The following is an 18,358-nucleotide window of genomic DNA, read 5'->3' as shown; positions in this document are numbered from 1 at the left end:
ACATGGCACCACAGAGCCACGGGGCCATAAGGACACGGTGGGGCTGAATGGAAGCAAGGAGTGCATTGTGACAGTCTGGGTCCTGGTGGGACCACAGAGGCCACTGTGACTCTGCAGGGCCTTCTGGAACCAAGGGGCCATTGTGACACTGTGGGACCAAGGAGAGCATTGCTGCCCTGCCAGACCTCATGGAACCAAGGATCCCCTGTGACACTGCAGGGCCTTGGGGACCACAATGACATTGTGACACTGCAGGGCCCAAGGATCCAAGGGACTTTGTGACACCAAGGGGTCCCATGGAACCAAAGGGACATTGTGACACTGGGAGGCCTCATGGAATCATGGAGACCACTGAGACACTCTGGGGCCTCATGGAACCGTGGTGACACCAAGTTGGCTGGGAGTGTGGATCTGCTGGAGGGTAGGAGGGCTCTGCACAGGGCCCTGAACAGGCTGGATCCAGGGCCCAAATCCAACAAGGTGAGGTTTAACAAGTCCAAGTGCCAAGTCCTGCACTTTGGCCACAAAAACCCCTGCAGTGCTACAGGCTGGGGACAGAGTGGCTGGACAGCAGCCAGGCAGAAAGGGACCTGCAGGGACTGATGGACAGCAGGCTGGACATGAGCCAGCAGTGTGCCCAGGTGGCCAAGAAGGCCAATGGCTCCTGGCCTGGATCAGGAATGGTGTGGCCAGCAGGAGCATAGTGGCTGTGCCAGCACTGCACACAGACATTGCTGTTGCAGCTCCAGAGAAGACAATGGAAGGGCATCTCTGCAGAAAACTCTGCTGGGACATCCTTTAGTTCCTTCAAAGTCACAGGCCCTCATTGACACAGTCTGTGGCCACAGGGAAGGTGGAGAGAAACAAAATGAGAAATGGCACAAGGAATGACATTTCTTTGTGGACAACATTAAAATGTAAAACAATGCAAAAGAACGTCCAAGAGGAAAACAGCAAGAAGTACCAAAGATAATTTTTATTACAAGTGATACTCAGAAATTGGCCAGCAGTTTAATGTTCCTGAAAGCATCCAGTCATCAGTGTCCACACTGCAGCCTTGAGCTCCTGGTTCCTCAGGCTGTAGATGAGGGGGTTCAGGGTTGGAGGCACCACCGAGTACAGAACTGACACTGACAGATCCAGGGATGGGGAGGACATCGAGGGGGGCTTCAGGTGAGCAAACATGATAGTGCTGGTGAACAGAGAGACCACAGCCAGGTGAGGGAGGCAGGTGGAAAAAGCTTTGTGCCGTCCCTGCTCATTGGGGATCCTCATCACAGCCCTGAAGATCTGCACATAGGAGAAAACAATGAATGCAAAAGAACCAAATCCAAGAGACACAGTAACAGTAATGATCCCAAGTTCCCTGAGGTAGGATTTGGAGCAGGAGAGTTTGAGGATCTGGGGGATATCACAGAAGAACTGGCCCAGGGCATTGCCATGGCACAAGGGCAGGGAAAATGTATTGGCAGTGTGCAGCAGAGCATTGAGAAAGGCACTGGCCCAGGCAGCTGCTGCCATGTGGGCACAAGCTCTGCTGCCCAGGAGGGTCCCGTAGTGCAGGGGTTTGCAGATGGACACGTAGCGGTCATAGCACATGATGGTCAGCAGGAAATACTCTGATCCAGTGAAGAAGACAAGGAAAAAGAGCTGAGCAGCACATCCTGTGTAGGAGATGTTCCTGGTGTTCCAGAGGGAATTGTGCATGGCTTTGGGGACAGTGGTGCAGATGGAGCCCAGGTCGCTGAGGGCCAGGTTGAGCAGGAAGAAGAACATGGGCGTGTGCAGGTGGTGGCCGCAGGCTACGGCGCTGATGATGAGGCCGTTGCCCAGGAGGGCAGCCAGGGAGATGCCCAGGAAGAGGCAGAAGTGCAGGAGCTGCAGCTGCCGCATGTCTGCCAGTGCCAGCAGGAGGAAGTGGCTGATGGAGCTGCTGTTGGACATTTGCTGTGGCTGCACATGGGCACCTGTTCATGGAGAAAGGACAGGGACAAGTCAGGAGAGGCTGCTTGGAGCCAAATCTGGGCCATTCCCTGCAGCCTGTCCTGCTAGGACTCACCCACCCTTGTTCCTGCTCTGGGAAAACCTTCACCCAGGTCCCTGCCTGAGCTCCAGTTGTGCTGGCTGAGTGCGCCAGGAGCAGCCAGGGCTGTGTGTGGGGGCTCTCAAGGAGCCATCCCTGCCCTGCTGCCCTGGGTTTGTGGCCATGTAGCAGAGGGACAAGGCTGGATATTCAGGATTTGTCACGGGAATCACTCCTAATGCAGAAAAGCTTGGTACCATCTGCACTCCCAGATCAAAAGGATTGGAGGAGTTGGTTTTATGAATTGTTTTCCTACCCACTCACCATTGCAGGCTCTCTGAGGTCAGAAATCCCCAGCATTCCTGCTGCACTCAGAGTTTGGCACTGAGAGATGTGAGAGGCAAAGGATTCCCTGTGGCTGAGAGAAGGTGAGGGGCTGGATGGGCTTGTTCCCCCAACACTGCTCTGCTCAGCCCCCTCTGCTTCCCTGAGCATCTCCCTGGGCCTGGACATCCCCTCCTGAGAGGTGCCTTGTCCCTGCCAGCGCTCACAGAGCCCATCCCACCCTGTGTGCCCTGGGCCCGGCCCTACAGAAACCTGCCTGTGTGCAGGGCCCTGGCTAGGGCAGGCTCTGTGTGCAGCTGGGCAAGGGCAGCTCAGGAGAGCCCTGCTGGGCCCTGCAGAGGTGATGCTGCTGCTGCCCAGGGCTGAGGAGTGGCTGAAGGCCCTTTGGGAGGCTCCCAGCAGAGACACTGACCAGCCAAAGTCACAGTTCTGGAGTCTCTGGACATGTTCAAACATTCCTTTGATGATCCTGTGTGTCCCTTTCAACTCAGAATGTTCTATGATTCTGGGATTACAATTCCTGTTCTGCTTCTCTCATGCCCCTGTTGTCTATAATCAAAAGAGGAAAAAAAAAAAAATAAAACCCCTTGCAACGGTGTTAGAAGACTACAGTAAAAAACAGACCTTTATTGGAAGCTTCCAAGTGTCCCCAGGGGACACCCAGTCCTTGATTTCAACAATTTATTAAGGTTAATTAATTAGGGTATTTAATAGGAACATCCAATAGGAGATTCAGTTGCCCCAGTTACCCTTCCCAGGCTCAAACCATTGGAGTAGGTCCAAGGGTTTCTATGCCTTTACTTTTTGTTGTGACTGCTCACATTTTGGTCAAAAACCAAAATGTTGTTCTCGTAGGTCCTCTTCCTGATAATAAGACTATGCAGTATTTCAGGAATGTATTTAGACAGTCAATTTATTGTACTAAAATCTAAGAGAAAGGTAGGAAACATACTAGTGTCAGCAAAGATTACAGTTACATAAGTACATAATAGTAGTTTGATAAAGCTAATTAAGAGTTTAATGGAGCTAAGTAAGGATTATAGTTTTATAATTATAAAATAGTAACTTAAAGAGCTACAGTATATGAAAAATGTATAAAAAGCAAAAATCTTTTTGTCACCACCCCAACATTCCCATCCTGCATCAAGCAGGAAATAGAAAACACCCTCAGGAAAGCTCCTGACCTTTTCAGCAATCCCAGGCTTACCTTCTTTGGGAAGTGTCCTCCGAAGCTGTGCCCAGGCAGGTCTGGAGCTGGGAGCAGCCCTGCCCCAGCCAGCCCCTCTCAGCAGCAGCACCTGCCCTGCTCAGGGTGGCTCCTTCCCCCCACAGCTCCTGGCCAGCGCTGGGAGCAGCTCCAGGGCCGGCTGAGAGCTGTCCCTGGCAGGCAGCAGAGTCCCTGGCCCAGCACAGCGCCCTGGGCTGCAGGACCCTGCTCTGCAGGACAGCCCTGGGCACCCCTGGCTGCTCTGCACAGGAGATGAGCAGAGAATGCACTCACGGGGTCTGTGGGCATTGGCATGTTCCAGCTTTAGGAGATCTCTCCAGGAGCTGCAGCTGCATTGTCCTGCAGCCAGAGGTTCCTGTGCCAAGGGCTGGCAGTGATTCTGACCCAGGCACTTCTCAGCCCCTTCCCAGCCCTGACTGATTGAAGCTCTCTGTGCCTCTGTGCTGTGCCCGGGCTGGCTGCAGGCAGTGCCCCAGCTCTGCTGGGCTGGGAGAAGAGCTGCTCAGCAAGAGAAATGTGCTTTTGAAGCTCTGCTTGGTTACCAGGATCTCCCGCTGTGCCAGGAGCCCGGCCCAGCTCAGCAGCACAGACACAGCACAAGGACTTTAATGACCCTCTGGGGCTTTGTGCTCAGGCCCTGAACATCAGGCCCTGAGGGGGAGCTGCAGAAACCTCTGCAGAACTCCAAGTCAGAATCCAACTCCAAAGTTTCTTGGACTTTTAATGGGTCCCACTGAGGGACACGACTGAGAAAGTGTCCCCAGGCCCCAGGCAGAGCAGAGAACTGGAGGCACTGATGACAGGAGGGGACAAAGAGAAGCCAAGTCTTGGTGCCCTGGGGCACAGCAGGGTCTGTGCCACCAAGGGCTGTGAGGAGACACCTTGTCCTGAGGCCCTGGGGCCTCCTGGCACAGCCCCAGCCAGGCTGGGCACTGTCAGCCCCTGGTGCTGCCCTCAGCATCCTCCCCTAGCCCACATCCCAGTGGCCTCAAGGATCTGCTGGAAGGAGTCCTTGGGGAGCCTTGGTCAGGAATGGCCCTGGGGGCTCCTTCATGCTCCCAGGGACTGCAGGTTTTTCAAAGGACTTTGGCTTTTGCTTTGGCCTTGGAGTCTCTGAGAGGTTTCTGCAATCATGGCCTCCAATTATCTGCTGTAATTAGTCCCTGGAGAGGCTTTGTCAGGAACAACACTCAGTGGGGCCCATTAATGCTTCAAGGTACTTCAGTTCTTTTAAGGTACTTGGTGTTTCCCTTTTGCTACAGACTCTGTGAGAGGTTTGTGCAATCATGGCCCCAATTATCTGCTTTAATGAGTCCCTTGAGAGCTTTGTACTGACACTCAGTGGGGCTCATGAATACTTTAAGACTCTTAACTTTTGTAAGGTACTTTGGATTTTCCTTTCCACATTGAGAGTTCTTTGTGCCATTTTCAGTCTCTGAGAGGTTTTTGTGCCATCCTGGCCTCCAGTTCTCTTCTCCAAGGAGTCCATGAAGAGCCTGTGGTATAGATGGACCTTTGTGGTTCCCAATAATGCTTTAGACTCCAACCACTTTGGGGTTTTCCTTTGACTTTGACTCCTGGAAAGGTTTGTGCAATCTCCTCTCAGGCCCTGAGGTTCCAGGGCTCAGCTCCAAATGCACCACGGGGCTCATTAGGATCAAGCCAGTCCTGACAAACCATGGCTTTGCCTTGATTTCCCTCTGCTCTCATGCAGTTCATGAGAAGTTTTCTGTAGTGGTTTTGGCTTGCCAATTTGTGATTTCTCAGCCAATGCATCAATTAGTGCGGTGAGTTCAGTGTTGGCTAATTACCAGTGCACTCACTAGAATATACTTATTCATTTACTGCTGTGAGATAGGAGTAGGAGAAAAGAAAATGGGATGAAAACTTTAAAAGTGTATAAAGAAAAGTTTATTAACAGTAACTAAAAGAAAGAGTAGTAAGAATCATAACAAAACTTTCACAACACTTCCTCTCTTCATACAACTTTTTCTTTCTCTTTGAGAATATATGGACACAAAACCTAAAATTTTGAGTCAGTTTACCACTTCTAGAATTGTCTTTCTTCATTTCACCTAAGGAGAGGAGTCTCTCTTTCTTGCTATGGAGACTCCTCCATAAGAAAACAGTTCTCTTGGGGCTCTCAATTTCCACGAATAGCAGCCACTTGGAAAAATGAAAATTGTGAAATCCCTGCCATTTTTTCACAGCTTTTCCCACAGCTGTGATTATGGGCCATGTCAACTTATGGGGTATTAGCTTAAAGATGAGCTGTTTAAGACCAATATTTTCTTCTTCTGTTTCTGAAATCATCTTCATGTCTGGGAACAGAGGTCTTCTTCTCTCCCTGAGGGCACAGGGTCTCATCACACTGCTCTCTTCCAATGTTCAAGCTTCTCATGGGATCACAGCTACTGCAACATTTGCTCACTTTAGCATGGAGGCCTTTGCAGAAACAAGACATCTCCCCATACTTTTCAATGCCTTATAGGGAAAAAGAGAGTCTGATGTATCAATGACATCCTTCTCTACAGCTTTTCCAGAGGATTCCAGCCCCAAGATCAAGGCATCTCCTCATCCCTCCCATCTGGGACTCAACTTCCCCTTCCCTGCCCTCGGTGTGTTCATGTTGCTCCTCTGTGTGCCTGCCCTGTGTCCTTTTCTCTCACTGGAGGGAGGATGGCAGCACTGGCAGAGTCAATATCTCCCGGGGCTGCAGATGGTTCCGTGAGCCCGGCTGGGCTCGGTGCTTGTGGCCGGAGCTGTTTTGCCATGGAGGTTTCTGCAGCGGCTGCGCTGGGGCTGTGTCAGGCTGGGCCGTGCTGGGGCAGGGCCAGGATCTCAGCAGCCAGGCCAGAGCCCAGCAGCAGCACGGCCGGGGCCGATGGCTTCTCCTGCCCTGCCCGCCGGCTGCGGGCGAAGCCCAAGGGCGGCAGAGCCTTGGCCGAGCCGGCCCGGCCCGGGGCTGCTCCTGGGGCCCGGCGGATCCTGGCCGGGCCCGGGCTGGCGGCGGGGCAGGGCTCGGCAGGGCCAGATGTCAGCACCCGCAGCCACGGCCCGGCCTCGGCCCCGCGGCCTCCCCTGCCCTGCCCGGCAGCCGATGGCGCCTGGCGGCTCCCTGGGAAGGGGCCCGGCCCCACGGCAGGAGCCGCCCGGCCCCACGGCCGAGACGGGGCTGGGCCGGCCTTGGCACCTCTGTGGGGCCAGAAGGGAGAGAGACCCAGCCAGGCTTTCTCATCTCTAACTTGTGTCTGCACAGAGGCGTCTGCAGCTTCCTTAGTGCTTTAACAGACTGACAGCTCTCAAAGCTAATTACTGATTGGTTTTTGTCAGACACGGAGGAATCTGCTAGCAGCTTCTCTCAGGACATCACTTCTGTGATGCAAAACCACCACAGCAGCACAGAGCACAGAGCTCCTTTGTCCATATGCAGTGGCCATGTGCCTGAGGCCTCAAAATTCCACCTTGGGAGATGTCTGGGCCCTCTCCAAGGTGTTTTCAAATGAAAAATTTCAGCTCAAAGTCTAAGAAAATCACCAGAGGACAGGGCCAGCCTGACCTGTCTGTCCTGGCTACTTTTGTCTGGGAGCAATCCTTGGATATATGGAATTTGGGAGGCAAATTCTAATTTTGGCCATGGTTCCTGGACATGAAGACCTGTTCTTTTCCATAGGAATAAAGGAAGAGAGCCCTAGTTTTACCCTGGGTGAATGAGAGATGATCACCAGAGGACATTGCCAGCCAGAACTGGCAGGTTTTTTCCTGCAAGATAGCCTTGCATATAGAAAATTTTTTATGAAGACTACCAATTCTGACAATGCTCATGTTAAGAGAGGGACAGTTATTTTTCAAAGCAAGGAAAGCACAGAGCCCCAGTGCTCCAGGAGCTGATGAGAGGCAGCCCTTGGCATCCCAAGATCAGCCAGACCTGTCAGGTGGCCCCTGGGAGGCCAGGCCAGCCAGACCTGGTCCATGTTCCCTCACTTCCATGGGGCCCCACAGTGTTCCAATGGTCCCTTGCTTCCAGGAGGCCCTGAGGTGTCACAATGCCCCCTTGGTGACACCAGGCCCTGAAGGGTTGGAATGGTCTCCATGGTTCCATCAGGCCCCACAGAGTCACAATGGTCTCTGGGTCCATGAAGCCCCACGGTGTCACCATGGCCCCTTGGTTCCATGGGCTCCAGTGGTGCCACAATGATCCCCTTGGTTCCATGAGGTGCCCACAGTGTCACAGTGATCTCCATGGGAAGGAAAGAACTGAGCCCCAGTGTGGCAGGGGCAGCCACCAGAGGCCAAAGACAGCCAGACTTGATGGTACTGGCAGATTTTGTCTGGGAGCAGCCCTTGGATATAGGGAATTTTAGAGGTGAAATCCCAATTTCAGACATGGACTGTTGAAGGAGGATGGTTCTTTCCATAGGAAGGAAAAGACGGAATACCGGTGTTTGAGGGGCAAATGAAAGGCAGCCGTCAGAGGCCAATGGCAGCCAGACCTCTCTTTCCTGGTAGCTTTTGTCTGAAAGCAACCCTTGGATATAGGGAATTTGGGAGTTGGAAGCCCAATTCCCGCAATTTCTGCATAGATAAGGATAGTTCTTTTTTCCATAGGGAGGAAAGCACTGTTGTGTTCTGCCACTGCAAAGGGCACAACAACTGCCCCAGGCCCCAGAGTCTCAGACCTCAGGCAGACACCAATGACCAACAGGGAAAGGAAGGCAACAGGACAGGTCTTGGTTTAGAAAATCGAGGATTCTTCATTTTCCCAGGGACCAACACAAGAAACAAGGTGGTAGGGTCAAGACTTTTATATTACAGGGTAGGGGTGGAGTTTAGGATCAAGGTCCAATATTAAGAGCAGGAGACTGCAAAGGGGTGGATCGAGGAGGACAATCAATGGAAAAAACTACAGTGGGGAAATTGCAGCACAATTTAAGCCAATAAGGTTACAGAAAAAGAAGAACATTCCGGGGCCATTCCTCATTTGATCAGATAGGGTGGAGTGTCTTTTCCCAGGCTTTCAGGGACACACCCCACAGGGTGGAGGGGTGGAATCTTCTTTAAGTCACGCTCTCACCGGATGCTGTGTCTGGGTAGAATCCCCACCTCATTGGGCAGGGGCACTCTACACCTTTGGTGCCATTATTTCTTTCTCTGGCTGTTTTATACAATGAAATAAAACTTCAGCATCTGTGGAACCACCCTTCAATCCCTCCCGGGCTACTTCTGTTCTGTCCTCAGTCTGCACACAACTGAGCCCAGAGCCTGCAGCCTCTACCTGCTGGTTATGTGATGAAGCCTTCAAACCCCATGTTGGGAGATATTTGGGTCCTCCCCAAGATCTGTGAAAATGGAAAAATAGTTATCAAAGTTATTTTGTCCCAAGTCTAGCAGTGACAGAACAATGGTCAATATCTCTAAACTGAATGAGAGTGAATTTAAATTTGTTAGAAGGAGGAAATATTTTACAGTAATGAGAGTGGAACAAAACGTCAACTGTTTTTCCAGAGAAGTGGATTTCCCATCCCAGGAATGCTCAAATATCAGGGAGTGTGTGCAACCTAACCCAGTGAAATCTCCTCCCCTCCCCTCCCCAAGGATGGAATTCCTGTTTGTGGGTTCCCAGATGAGCTGGGTGCCCTCACAACTCTTCTGGCCAGAATGTCTGCTGAGGGCAGCCAGGCTGCTGCAGGGCAGTGACCTCACAGCCATCACCATGGCAGCCCTGTCCCCTGGGCCTGGCTCTCCCCTTTCCTCTGCCCCTGCCTTGTCTCTGCTGGCATGAAGAGTTTTGTTGACAATATCTTGTCCCCAAGGTGCTGGGCCAATGGCTTCCCAGACAGGCTCCTGGAGCAGAAGTGGCTTTTCAGAGCCCAGCCAGAAATGAGCCCTGAGGCAGCAGCTCTGCAGCGCTGGCCACCAGGCCGGGTGCCAAGGGAGGCTTCTGGCCATGCCCTGCAAGCAGCTGCTGCTGCCAAGGTGCCTTTGGTGCCTCGGGCTGTCCCTGGCACAGCTCCCAGCACGGCACTCTGCCCTTGTGCCCGAGGCCTTCCCTGTGCTGGGGCTGGCCTGGGGCTGTTCCTGCAGCGGGACCTGCCCTGCTCCTGGCACAGGAAAGGCAGTTCCTGCTGGAGCAGGAGGCTCTGCCTGCAATGGGCTCAAACAATTCCAGCAAGGCCCTGCTGACTTCAAAATTGCTTCCTAGAGCAGAATATCCTATAATTGTTATAGATTCTGGACTGTGGAGTAAATAACTCTGGTTAAGAGCTTACTGTCTAGTCATGATCTGATTGTATTTATATAAATATATCTGGTATTCCATCATTAATCCTGTATGAAAAATTGCATTGACAGATTGTTCAATTCTACCTGTCCAATCGTTTATACATAAACCATTGACAAATTCTGGGGCCGGGATTGGATCCAGTCACTCCCAGTCTCCTCTCTTAAAAGGAATTTTAGAAGTCTGGGGGCTCTGCAGGGCTTTTAGAACCCATGGTGGCTGCTGGGTGTCTCCATCTCATGACTCAGCAGGAGTTTCTCCAATAATGAAATAAAGCTTTTACCTGAAGCTCCCACTCTGCACATGACAGGAGTGTGTGTGACATCCTGGCTCTTTGGCAGCCTGGGGACTCCTGGGATGTCACTGTGGAGCCCCTGTGAGTGCCTGTGACAGATCGGTGCCTTTGCAGCCCAAGGTGCCCTGGGATGTCACCATGGAATGGCTGTGACTGCCTCTGACCACACGGCTCTTTGCCATCCCCAGAAACCCTTGGGAGGGCTCCATGGAGCCCCTGTCTCTGTGTGTGACATTCCATCTCTTAAACAGCCTGGAGACTCTTGGAAAGTCCCCATGGAACCCCTCTGAGGTCCAGTGACAAATCTCATCCTAAGGAGGCAACCATCACCAGGAAACCCTGTTGCTATGGTCAGTTTCCATGGCAACCATCCCCAGCCCCTGTTGCTATGGTCAGTTCCCATGGCAACCATCCCCAGCCCCTGTTGCTATGGTCAGTCCCTGGGCAGCTCCATGGAGACCCCATGCCAGGGGTGGTTGCCATGGACACCAGCTCAGGCCTGGAGCCCGTTGCCATGGCAACCATTGGCACTCCCGTCCCCAGGGTCATGGATCCAGAACCACAGAATTGGCTGAGCTGGGAGGGACCCATCAGGATCCTCGAGTCCAACTGCTGGCCCTGCACAGGACACCCCAACACTGCCAGCCTGGGCCTGGCAGCGCTGTCCAAATGCTGCTGGAGCTCAGAGAGCCCTGGAGCTGTGACCCTTCCCTGGGGAGACTGGGCAGTGCCCCAGCAGCCTCTGGGCAAAAACCCTTTCCTGACATCCAACCTCAGCCTGCCCCGACTCAGCTGCAGCCGCTCCCTCCACTCCTGTCCCTGGGCACCAGAGTGAAGAGGTTCCCTCAGCCCCAGCCAGGGACCCGCTCCCAAGGCTGCTGCCATGGCCACCAGAGCTGGGACCAGCTGGGATGCTCCATTTCCAGGGGCCGGGGTTCAGGAATGGGATTCCCCAATTTCCTGCTCTCGCTAAAACCCTGCTGGTGCTCGTTGCCCTCCCACCTTCCACTGAAGGAAAAAAGGGAAAGATCCCTAGCTGGGATAAGAACAATTTACTGGGAACAGCAACAAGATAAGGAACAAAGAGAAACAGAAAAAATATTGAAAACAGAAGGGATAAGAAAAACTATTTACGGAGAAAACCACATCACCATCAATTGTATCTTCCTGGCCACGTGTTTCCTCCTGCATGGAAAGTACACCCGTCTCCTCAGGGAAAGACAGAGACAGTCCCTTTCCTGCCCCTGGCAATGACCTGAGGTGAGAGTGAATGTAGTGACAGGGCCATGGCCAGACCCTCATGTTCTTCAATCCCACATCAGGTCATTGGCAGGGGCAGGAAAAGCGACAGGTGTCTTCCCAGCATGGATCACAGGGAACATGGATCACCAGGGCTCTTCCCAATGTGGTCTTCCAATGGGGGATGAAACTGGAGCAGTGCACGAAGCTCTTCCTGCAGCTGGGGAATTTTCAGGGCCTCCTTTACCGGTGGCTCCGTTGGTGTTTGGTCAAGTGAGAGCTTTGGGTGAAGCTCTTCCCACACTGGGGACACAAGTAGGGCCTCTCTCCAGTGTGGATGCGTTGGTGGCTGACAAGATTGCACTTGTGCTTGAAGCCCTTGCCACAGTCAGGGCAAAGGAAGCGCCTCTCCTCAGTGTGAATCCGCTCATGCAGGAGGAGATTTGAGCTGCTGTTAAACGTCTTCCCACAAGTGGGGCACATGTAGGGCCTCTCGCCAGAGTGGATGCGCTGGTGTGTGATGAGGTCGGAGTTGCGCTTGAAGCCCTTCCCGCAGTCAGGGCAGCGGAAGGGCCTTTCATCTGTGTGAATCCGCTGGTGTTTGAAGAGATTGGAGCTGGTCTTAAACCTCTTCTGACACTCGGGACACTCATAGGGCCTCTCCCCAGTGTGGATGCGTTGGTGCTTGATAAGGGCAGAGCTGCAGCTGAAGCCCTTCCCACACTCCCCACACTCGTAGGGCCATTCCCCAGTGTGGATCATCATGTGCAGTTTCAGACTGTTGCTCTTCCTGAAGCTCTTCCCACACTCCAAGCACTTGTAGGGCTTCTCCCCATCATGAAGCTTCTCAGGGACCACCAGCTCTGAGCTCTGGCTGAAGCTCTGCCCACCTTCCTGGCCCAGAGCGGACCTTTCCTCCTCAGAGCACCCAGGGCTGGGTTTGCAGTACCTCCTCCTGTGAGATCTCCAGGGATTTTCCTCCCCGTTGGGTTGCTGCACTGTGGAGTTGCTCAAAATGGCCTCTTCCATGAGGTTCTGCCGTGGGGATTTCTCCTTCCTGCTCTCCATCCTCAGCTCCTTGTCTGGGGGAGGAAGGATAGAGAGAGGATGGGATTTGCCTCCATGCCACAGGAAAGGGCAAGGAGATCCCCCCAGTGTATCCCCAGCAGGAGGGCACCGGCAGCGGGGCTGTCCTGCAGCAGGGGGCCGTGCTGGGCTGGGAGATGGAGCAGGAGAGAAGGGGAAAGGGGCACTGACTTCCTCCTCACCTGCCTCAGTGTCCCAGGGCATCTTCCTCTTCCTTGCAACCTTCTTCTCCATCTGGTGAATATTTGGGTATGGGAAATCCTGTTTTGGGAGGAAAACAAGGGATGAGCACAGTGAGTTTTGTACTGGTTTGAAGGCAAACCAGGGAGAGAGTCTAAGCCAGAATGACAATTAGTAAGAAAATTAAGATCAAGGCAATGATACAGAAACCCTGCTTTAAACTCACAGAGTCAGGATATAACCTGACACCCCGTTGCTCAGGGTGGTGGTAGCAGTCTGATGAAATGGTGGCTGCAGTCCAGCTGGAGTGATGAACGTGATTGTGTCAAAGCGGCGATCCTGTAGAAGGGTCTGGTCTTCCTCTGAAGGTCCAGTGGTGCTTATGGAGCTCTTGTCCTCTGGGAATGCAGTAGGCAAGGTGGTCTGGTGTTGCAAATGGTGAGATTATATCCAGGCAGGAATGCTTGGTTCCTCCCCCTGGGCGGAGAATCCCACAATGGGATGGTGTAATTTTATCAGTCCTGCAGTGACACTCAATGGCCCATTAACAGAAGATGGCCCCTGCAGGGCGTTATCAGGGCTGAGCCATGGAAGAGATAAAGAACACTGCCCCACCTGTTGATAACAGTTTATGGAGATGGGGACTGAAAACACTTTTGGTTACATCTGACATTATAACCTGAAACAGTGAGGCAATCCCTGCTCGGGGTGGGGGATGAACACCACCCCCCTTACCCAAACTGGCTCCGGTGTAAAACCCCCACCCTGGGAAGGCCACGCACACAGGGGACAATGTCACACTTGCCCCGCCCCAGGGGAGATTTCTGTCTCTGTCACTCCTTTGCTCTCTCGTCTCTTTCTTTCCATCTGTCTCTACCTCACATTTACTGTTCAATAAAATCCACTTTGGATTTGGTCTTGTTAGCACCTTAATTGGGGCAGAGGCATCTCCTTAACAATTTTATTATCCAGAATTGCAACATTATTTTGCACAGTGAGTTCAGGGCTCTGTTGTCTGACCCTGAGTTCCTTTGACAACAGCATGGTTCTCTCCTCTGAGGACCTTCTGGCTCTTTCAGGAGGAACTCTTGGAAACTTGGATGCAGCTTCCTCTGAGTGACTTTTGGGAGAACTTATGAAGAAAATTGCTCTTGTGGGTGGCCAGTGTAAAGAAAATATTTTGTTTTCCTTCTTTGAAAAGTCTGTTAAAATCACTGGAGGAAAGGGACCAAATGATACCAGCAAGACTGACAAGGATCATTCACCCCAAAGTGAGGAACACAAGGCTACTTAAATCCTACAAGAAGCCCAGCTCAAGTAGCTAAATTCCCAAATAACTCCTGAATTCACGGGCTTTGGGGAGAGAAGCATTATTTTCTTGGTCCCTGTCACCTTTGTGACAGCTACACAGACCTTTCCGTTCCTTTTAATAATCTGTATTGGGCCAAATTTCCATGGGGTTTTTTTGGGTTTTTTTTGGAACCTGCCAGCATCTGAGCTGGAGCTGTGCTGAAACTGATGAAATTTGGAATTGCCAGAGAATTTATTCTGTTGTTGGTCTATTAATGTTATGATTTGTGTTTCCATCAGAAATGACTTGTGGGAAGAGCAAATCTTCCTCAAGGCATTTTATGGAGGGTTAAATTTGATTTCTGCTGAGTTTGTTTTGTCCAGTGTCCAGGGGATGCTCAAGGGGTCTCTGGTTTTCGTTTGGCCCTAATTTACTTCTGATTTGTCTTTATCACTTAAAAACACCTGAAAAATGACTAAAAAGAGTATGGACCAGAGATGTCAGAAGTTCCACCATTTAAGAGGTATTTGAGGTGGAATTTACTGTTTGGGAACATATTCTGGAGGATTTGTGGCTTCTTGGGGGATATCTGGGAGTATTCTCCATATCTTTGCACTCCAAAAGCCAAGGTGGATTGGTCTGTCACCTCAAAGTGACTCAATCCCACCTCAAAACAGCTGGTTCCCACCTCAGTCCCATGCCAAAATTGCTCAATTCCTCAGCCTCCAGGATGAGATGGGGTTGGAAGGTGATCAGGAGAAGTGAGATCCAAATTTGAGGTTGTGGGGTCAGGATTGTGTGGGGCTGGGTGGGTGTGATTTATTTTTATAATAAATAAAACTTTCAGAATTACTGATTTCTGTCCCATTTAGTTTCTGTCAGTTCTGGTTTGCTTTTCAGAGTGCCACCTTCTCAGCTGATTTTGTTTGTGTCCTCCTGTCCCAGACTGAAAAGCAAGATGTGTTCTATTTGCGATCTGTATGGCAGTTGTCCTGTGTTAAGTGGGCAGTTTTTCCTTATCTCTTCCACAATCAATCCTCCCTCAGGGGAGACATCTGCTGATAATGAACCATTGAATGTCACTGCATGACTGATAAGAACTATAACATCCCATTGTGAGATGCCCCGCCCAGAGGGAGGAGCCAAGCATTCCTACCTGCATTTAGTCTTGAGATTCTGGCCCACCAACACAGCTTTTTCTGGGCTGGATTTTCCCAGAGGAACAGCTGCCTCTTCCTCTTCAGAGGAAGACACCCTTTTCCTATAGGATCACTTCTCCAACAGAACCACACCTGACACTCCTGCAGGACTGCAGACACAATTCCAATTGGATTGTGGCCAATACCCTGTCCAAAAAGGTTATATTTTGTCACTGTCAGTGTTAATTCAGTTTACTGCATTGTTAATTTTATAGTTCTATTTTATTCCCTAATAAAAAACAGTTATTCCTGCTCCCATATTTTTATCTGTGAGCCCCCTTTAATTTCAAATTTATGAGAATTCTGAAAAATTCTACATTATTTAATTTCAGGGGAGGCTCCTGCTTTCCATAGAAGACACCTGTCTTTCCAAACCAAAACACCTCCTTTCTCTCCTGCCTTCCTTTGCCTGCTCTGTTACTCTCTCAGTGTCCCCTTTGACCCAGGGCAGCTCCCACCAAAGACCCTGCCCTGATTTAAGTCCCAATCCATGGAGTACGACAACCAGAGGTGAAATTATGAAGGCTGGCAGTAAAATGGCACTCTAAGATCTTGCTCCACTTGGCTTTTGACTCTTCCTTAAGAGCTTTGCCTTCAAGGGCAGGAACATCTTTTCCTGGCTGGGAACTGGAATTCCAGGCCCTGGGAGTGTGTGCCATGGATCCCAGAGGGGCATTCCCAAGGTTCCCAGGGTGCTGCTCCTGCCGTGCCTCCCAAGGAGCTGTGCAGGGCAGGGGACAAGGTGCAGCAGCTGTGCTGGTTCTGCAGTGCCACAACAGCCCCTGGTTCCATGAGTTTCCAAACTGCCAACAGTGGTTTCTGGGTTCCATGATGTCCTGCTGTGTCCCCATGGATATTTGGTGTCATGAAGTTCTTCAGTGTCACAATGGCCACCTCACCCCATGAGCTTCCACAGTGTCCAAATGGCCTCCTTGCATGGGCAGTGTCCCCATGGACCACTGGCTCCATGCAGCCCCGCTGGGTCACCATGGACTCCTTGGTTCCATGAGGTTCTGGGGGTGTCTCCATGGTCTCCTTGGATCCACAGTGTCACAATGGACCACTGGATCCACGTGGCCATGCTGTGTCACCATGGCCCCTTGGTTCCATGGGACCCCAGGGTCACCATTCACTCTTTGCTTCCAGGTGACTCCCTCAGTTCCAAAATGGCCCCTTCGTTCCATGGGGGACACAAAAGATTTATAGAAACATAGAGAAAATCCTGCTTAACACAGCTGGGAACATCTGCTTGCATTCCAGAGGGCAGTTAAAGGTGAGGCTGGCACCAGCAGCTTCCACCTGCAGCATGGATCCAGAGAAAGGACAGGGACAGAGAATACAGCTGGGAGACTCAGAGAATTCTGCTTTCAGAGATCATTTCTGGTCACACGCTCCCTTGTAGAAAGGTGACACCACTCCAGGCAGCCTGTACTGAGCAGGTGGTTCCTGAGTGGGGTTTGTTGTTTAGGAAACCTGCTTAGGATTTCCATTCTTTCTTTCCAACAGGAAAACTTCTCCTGGGCCCATGTGCAGGCAGAGCCCTGAGGATAGCAGGTGGGACACGGTGCAAGGGGCTGGGACATGGAGCTGCAGAGCTCAGGGACAAGGTTCTGCTGCAGGGCACAGGGATGTCAGTGCCAGATGGGCGATGTCAGACATGGTGAGGCTGGGGGTGAGGAGCAGCTTGTCCAAACAGGGTCAGCCCTCAGGGGGCTCATTCTTCTACATGTCTAGACCTCCTAAGGAGAATTTCAGTGTCAGGATCATCTGGGGAATGCTTCTATCCGCTCTTCTCCAAACTGGGAAATAAAAAAAACACTAATTTAATTGAAGAATAAAAGGTCATGACGTCCACTTGGAAATCTTTCTCCCTACAAGAACTCCAAACTTACTCCAATCAGCTGCACAAGCCCTGGAGACTTGCAGACAATTGAATGAAGACAAACCGCCCCTGAGAGCTTCCTGTATTTTGATGATCTCACCGTGGTTTTGGGACTGAGTCCAGGACCCTGAGACACTGAGAGAAGGCTGAAGAAGCTGCTGAAGGAGTCTGGAACAAAATTCCAAGTCCCTTGGAGCATCACTGGGCCCTACTGAGGGCAGAGACTGCCAAAGGCTCCCCAGGGACTGGTGAGAGCAGATCCTTGAGGCCAGGACTGCAGGGATCCAAAGGCTCAGAGCAGGGAACTGCAATGCTGAGCAAGGCCTGGGCTGGCTGGGGGAAGCAGAAAGGCCAAGCCCTGAGCCCAGCCTGGCACAGCAGGGCCTGTCCCTCATGGGGGGCTCGGGGATGTTTGTGGGGCAGGGGATGTGAGGGGCAGCAAGGACAAATGTCATAAACCTGTGTGACCCTGCAGATCCTCATGGAACCAAGGGGCCACTGTGACACTGTGGGAAGTTATGGAACCAAGGGGAACATTGTGGCACTGTTGGGCCCATGGGACCAAGGGGCCATTGTGACACTGTGGGGCCTCATGGAATCATGGAAACCACCGTGGAATTTGGTGACCCCAAGGAACCAAGGGTCCATGGTGACCTTGTGCAGCCGCAGTGTCACAGAGGAGCCGTTGTGACACAGCGAGGGCACACGGAGCCGAGGGGCCATTGTGACACATCAGGGCTTTGTGGAACCATGAAGCCATTGTGACATTGCAAGGCCTCATGGAAGCACGGGGCCATTGTGACACTGCAGAAGCAAGGGGAACATCGTGACACTCCAGGGCCTCATGGAACCAAGGAGACCATTGTGACACTGTGGGGTCCCACAAAACGAAGGGAACATGGAACAGGTCTGGCTGGCTGGGCCTCCTGGGGACCACCTGACCACCTTGGCATGATTAGGGCTGCTTCTCGTCTTCCCTGAAGCACTGTGGCTCTGGGCTTTCCTTCCTATGAGAGATAACTGTCCTTCTCCTTCTCCTCCAGGGACCCAGGGCCAAAATTGGGATTCCTTCTGCAAATTTCCTTATATTGCAAAGATTGTTCCCAGATGAAATCTGCCAGGAGAAACAAGTCTGGCTGCCTTGACCACCCAAGGGCCACCTCTCATTTGCCTTTCAGACACTGGGACCATGTGCTTTTCTTTCTTATGGGAAAAGCCATCCATCTCAACTAGGCACCCACGGCCAAAATTTGGTATCTGCCTCCAGTATTCCCTATATCCAATGATAGCTCCCAGAAAAATGATGCCAA

At 51.9% G+C, this 18,358-nt stretch overlaps 2 protein-coding genes across 2 annotated transcripts; both read right to left on the bottom strand.

The window, feature by feature from the left end:
* Positions 1–450: 450 nt before the first annotated feature.
* LOC146764003 (olfactory receptor 14A16-like) lies at positions 451–1,944 on the bottom strand. The gene has a single exon (XM_085565595.1). The coding sequence runs from the start codon at positions 1,942–1,944 to the stop codon at positions 1,012–1,014; it is 933 nt and encodes a 310-aa protein (XP_085421721.1). The 3' UTR covers positions 451–1,011.
* A 9,709-nt stretch (positions 1,945–11,653) lies between these two features.
* LOC146764002 (uncharacterized) lies at positions 11,654–13,111 on the bottom strand. The gene is made up of 2 exons (XM_085565662.1): positions 12,679–13,111; positions 11,654–12,492 (listed from the first exon to the last, which is right to left on the bottom strand). Exons 1-2 carry the CDS (start codon positions 12,728–12,730, stop codon positions 11,654–11,656), a joined length of 891 nt encoding a protein of 296 aa, XP_085421788.1. The 5' UTR covers positions 12,731–13,111.
* Positions 13,112–18,358: the final 5,247 nt, after the last annotated feature.

The sequence above is a fragment of the Lonchura striata genome, chromosome 36 (assembly GCF_050655825.1).
Source record: "Lonchura striata isolate lonStrDom1 chromosome 36, ASM5065582v1, whole genome shotgun sequence".
Classification (NCBI taxonomy): Eukaryota; Metazoa; Chordata; class Aves; order Passeriformes; family Estrildidae; genus Lonchura; species Lonchura striata.
Note: the sequence above shows the minus strand (reverse complement) of the source record. Positions and strands in the feature narration are given on the sequence as shown.